The sequence below is a fragment of the Habropoda laboriosa genome, unplaced genomic scaffold, assembly GCF_001263275.1.
Source record: "Habropoda laboriosa isolate 0110345459 unplaced genomic scaffold, ASM126327v1 scaffold1268, whole genome shotgun sequence".
NCBI lineage: Eukaryota > Metazoa > Arthropoda > Insecta > Hymenoptera > Apidae > Habropoda > Habropoda laboriosa.
Window position 1 is genome coordinate 12,674 of NW_017101338.1, and position 4,776 is coordinate 17,449.

Genomic DNA, 4,776 nt, shown 5'->3' on the forward strand with positions numbered 1-4,776 from the left:
AGCCGCCGCGAGGCCAGGTAAGTAGTCTCTTGGTACCAGAAGGGGATCTGGTATCAGATGTCCGGACGTCTCGATCAATTCTCTAAGTTGACTAGCAGGATCCAGAAGTTTGTCAGTGCTGGTGGACGTGGCGCAAACTTCCTCCATTACTTGCATTTGAACTTTTCCAGAAGATTTTTGGTAGGAACTCGACTGGCTTTTCTGCCTACCGACGGACCACTCGGCGGACATTGGCCTCTTGGGTGTGGCACGGTCCGTCGCCAAATAGGTACTATGGATGTCACCGCTAGACATCGGTCTGCTGGAATTCCTCATCTCCTGACTGTGCACGCTCAATCGTTCTTGGAAGCTTTTATTCCCTTTCCTATTATTCACGCTAAACCTTTCAAGGTCCTTCAAGTGATCGGTGCGAATAGAGAGATGATCACTAGGTATTTGGTCGCAACGACTCGAAATTTCCTTCTGTTTCTCATAATCCCTCACTTCCAATTGATTCGGCGAGGACAGTATACCCTTCAAAGTCAAATCATTCTTCGCATCTTCTGAACAGGACACCGAACACGGAGGACTAGGTAGAAGCCTCTCTAAATACACAGAAGAAGTTCTCCTGGAAGCTGGTGAACACGGAATTCCACTCGGTTGTGGCGATACAACCGTACCACGAGTTCTAAGCTCCTCGAGGACCTGTTCGTCGAAATGTTCTACGTCCTGATACTTGCATTTCGCTTGCGCTTCGCTGCTTCTGCTCAAGCTCATCCAGTGAGACTGGCTTTTCGCATTCTCCAAAGGAGTTTTGCGATCCTCCGCGTTTCCGATACTTTGCTTGCGAAAATAGCCCCTGTCCGGCTCGTAAGCCAACGAGTCGGCCTTCTGTCGTCTAAGATCTTCCAGCACTTGTGAATCACAGTCGTCCTCGTCATCCTCCATATCCCTTTCGTCCTCTTCGTCCTCCTCGTCCTCCTCGTGAGGAAATCCGTCCAATTTCGACTCGTCTGTGTAAGCACCGTTTTTAGAAAAATTCACTGTACTTTCCGGGGATTCGACGCGTGCCTTGATAATCGGAGACGTCGAGCGTGTTGTCACTGTTTGAGAATTTCTATATCGATAGCTGGGAATGATGATCGACAGGCCGGGTAGGTTCTTCGGAGAAGCCGTTGTTCCCCGCATCTCAGTCGCAGAGTCTGCGTTCTTCAATACCCTATCGACGCACTCTGCCTGGGAATCCGGCGATCTGCTTGACGCCTTCGATACTGGTCTCGTTAACGGTGTTACCATGCTTTTTGCATTCTCCGGCAGGTGGGTTCTAGTTATGGAAACCGAAAGACCTGGAGTGTTTCTGAGCGCGTGCAAAATCTTCGAGCTATCGTTATAGTCTATCTTCATGGGTTCTCCGGGTTCGTCGGGTCGTTCCTCTTCCACTTCTAACCGAGTACCGTTGTTTACAGATACCATATTCTGTAACTTGGTACATTTCGGTCGATTCCCGAGTCCGCCATCCACTTCGGTAACCTTGCACGATTTTGACTCTGAAGTGTTATTTTTTATAGAATAAACAACGACATCGTCCTTCGTTCGATTCCTCTTCTCCACTTCGCTCTCATTGTCATAGGTGGTGAGGACTTTCTCTTCGTGTATCTCTATCTTATCATCGACAAGATTGCCGTGCGTAGTTTTAACAAGCTGAATTGGAATTTTTGATTTTGCTCTCACTAGCTTTGCTACGAAGATTCTCACTGAGAAGTTCGTAAGTTTTCGTTGAGTCGACAGGCAGATCGGCGCTAGGCGTATCGGTGGCTAGAACGGGCGAGGCCGTGACGTCGATCATGTTCAGTATGTCTTCAATGCCCGCCTTGTTCACGTGCCTCCTTCTTTCATTATCCACCGTTGATTTCTCTTCATCGCCGATAACATCATTCTCGTCTGTCCGATTCTGCCCCTTCTCGTCTTTTCCCTGCCTTCGAATCACATTCTGATGAACGCTCTCGGGTAAACGAGAAAAGTGTAGTTGCTCCAGTACTACTCGTGGTTGAAATAATTTATCTTTCTGTAGCCTTTTGAGGTTATTCTGCTCGTTGCATCTCGCCACTTCTTGCTCCGCCTCGTCCCTATTTTCATCTCTTTCTTCGTCATTCTCCTCGTTGTCCTCGTCGTCTTCCTCCTCGTCTTCTTCTTCGTCGTCGTCGTCGTCGTCGTCGTCGTCGTCATCGTCGTCCTCGTCGTCGTCATCGTCGTCCTCGTCGTCGTTCTCGCCTTCTTCGTCCTCGTCGTCATCGTCATCGTCCTCGTTCTCGTTGTCGTCGTCGGAGCATGGCACTCTTCGTCGTTCATCATCCCAGATTGTTTTAACCCTTGCCCTGTTTTGCAGGTCTGCTACAGAAAAACTATAATCTCGGCCGTGTTCACAATTTCCGTTAATCTCATCGTAGTTTCTTTTCTTTCCAACACCGTCTCTGTTGACCAAACCGTTGATCCGACAATTCGTCAGCTCTTTCGCAGGCGTATGTTGACGATTCAACGTCACGTGCCTCGCCTGTTTGTTGACGTCCCTTTCTTCGCCTGTGTCGGATGAATTTAATGCGTTCGTGTTGTTCGTCTTTTGGGAGATAATTCCCAAACCAGTCGAGTACATGTTGGAGGCTGTCCTCGGTATCGAACGCCATCCTTGCGCCGTCTTCGTCAACTTGATACGATTTCTTTTGTCGTAGTCCTCGCATCTTACCTCGACGATTCTTTGCTCTCGCTGCGATGCCCAGAGAAATATCGGGTTTACTTTCGGCCGTTTTTCCCCCGGTTCCTCCGATTGCTCTTCCCGAAGCAGCTTTTGATATTTCTGATGATGGTGATGGTGATGATGATGACGTCTTTGACGACGGGGCGTTGTGCCCCGTGCAGGGGCCCCGCTCATCACTCCATCCAACGAGCGGTTATTACTCTGCCACTCGCCCACCGAAACGACTTGTTCTGCTAGCCGTTTCTTTCCTTGCAATTGCGTCCAACAACTTTTTCACCGGCTCATTTACTTCGAGCACTTTATTCGAAAGTGCCGAATATTTGAATATCTTTCATACGCCGAAATTTCTTTCACCTTAAATTAGCTCATGAATAATAGATTTCTTAATGGCGAATTACATCGCCCGCTGGCACACGACTCCATCGAGACAAATAATTACCGTAGTTTAGATCACGGGTGGCTCGGGGGCTCACTTCGGTCAGCTTCGATTCACCCCGAAGTTAATTTCTTACCGTCCGTTAACAAACAAGTCAGTTTCGAGCAAGTAACGATCGATCTTAAGGGCATTGACATTGTTGACCCAGCACTCCCGCGAGCCGGCTGCACCAAACACATATATCACGTTTTTTTTCCCCGACATTTCCGTCCTAGCTAGTCGATCGCCTAATATTTCGCGTATGAGAAAAACACTTTCCAGAAGTTCATCTTTTTTCGACCACTAGCCGCGATCCGCGATCTTGCCAGAATTAATATTCCATCACGATGCTGAAGAAATCGAATTGGAGATTGTCGACGTTCATTCGACTGCTAAACCACAGAGAATCGGCGGGCTCTCCGGTTTTCTTCGGAAGTATCCTACAACGTCGATTTGCATCGAGCTTGCGGCGTCGACTCCGTCGAGCTTGAGGCTGGCAGCACTGTGTATGTTCGACCCATCGAGCTTCTCTCAAACCATTCGCTCCGCACCGGCGCGCTCTCTCTCTCTCTCTCTCTCTCTCTCTCTCTCTGTCCTCTCGTATCTTGCACAGTGGCTGCGTCGGTCCTGTCGTACCTAAAAATTTCTCCTCTTGAAATTCTTCAATTTTTTCCACAATATCTGCACGACTTTGCGAGTTCAAGGCCTGTTTCCAAACTATCACACTCTAATCCCTCCATCTTAACGGGGATCCCTGGGCGGGCGGCGCCTATCCTTGACCGTCTGTAAATCGTCAACGTTGACGAGTAATGTCCGAATTCTGGCTATCGAACAATTGTCATCGATGACATAACACTGTGAGAATATCTGTCCGCCGGTTACATGTCGTTACGCGCGGAGTCACTGTCTGGGAGCTACTGTCGGTACCTCCTCGTTGCCTTCCACTTCGTCGCCGCCGCCCCCGCTCCGCAGAATCGCGACCCAGGGACGAATCTAGCCATGGCGCCCTCACCTTCCCTTCGTCGAAAATAATTCTTCGCGATTGTTTTCTTACTCCCTAAGATCAAACGTCGCCTTTCAACCAAGAGTTAAGTCTCCATTTTGGAATTGTAAATAATTTAAGGAATTTCTGTGAAAATGATTTATTTCGATACTTCGCAGATCTCATAATAACTATAATATACGTCTAGTTTTCACTGTGTTCCTCATGATGACGGGTTTAACTTCTCGTGTAGAACAATTTACTAAAATATCAAACCCAGATGAAAGGAACAGAAGGTAATATGATATCTAATCTTATGTAAAAACATATTCTCAATCTTTCACGAAATGAAAATAAGCGGATTGAGTTGAAGGACTTCCGACAATTAGTTAAGCTAAAAGTAAGATTGAAATTGAAATTTTTTAACCAACTCTGATATCGAAATAGCGCTGTAATGGTATATACTTTGTACCTGTGTGAGTAGATAAAAGCGTTCCTAGTTATTTATAAAGTTAAGTGTGTTTGCATATTTTCAACCCGAGATTCCATCTTCGAAATACTTTCTGTTAAAAATTAGCTGGCAATAAAGCATCGCTTTATAGAAAATCAATTGATATTTAATGTGTAGTAATAAAATTATTCAAGAAC

At 46.9% G+C, this 4,776-nt stretch overlaps 1 protein-coding gene across 1 annotated transcript in view; it reads right to left on the minus strand.

The window, feature by feature from the left end:
- The window catches only part of LOC108578102 (probable serine/threonine-protein kinase kinX), a gene marked incomplete at its 3' end in the record, with an annotated part of 3,400 nt that extends 442 nt beyond the window's left edge, over nt 1-2,958 (minus strand). Inside the window, 2 exon segments of the mRNA XM_017941361.1 lie at nt 1-1,677; nt 1,679-2,958. The exon segment at nt 1-1,677 is cut by the window's left edge and continues 6 nt beyond it. Of these exon segments, the coding sequence (XP_017796850.1) occupies nt 1-1,677; nt 1,679-2,905 (2,904 nt within the window).
- Between the last annotated feature and the right edge of the window lie 1,818 nt (nt 2,959-4,776).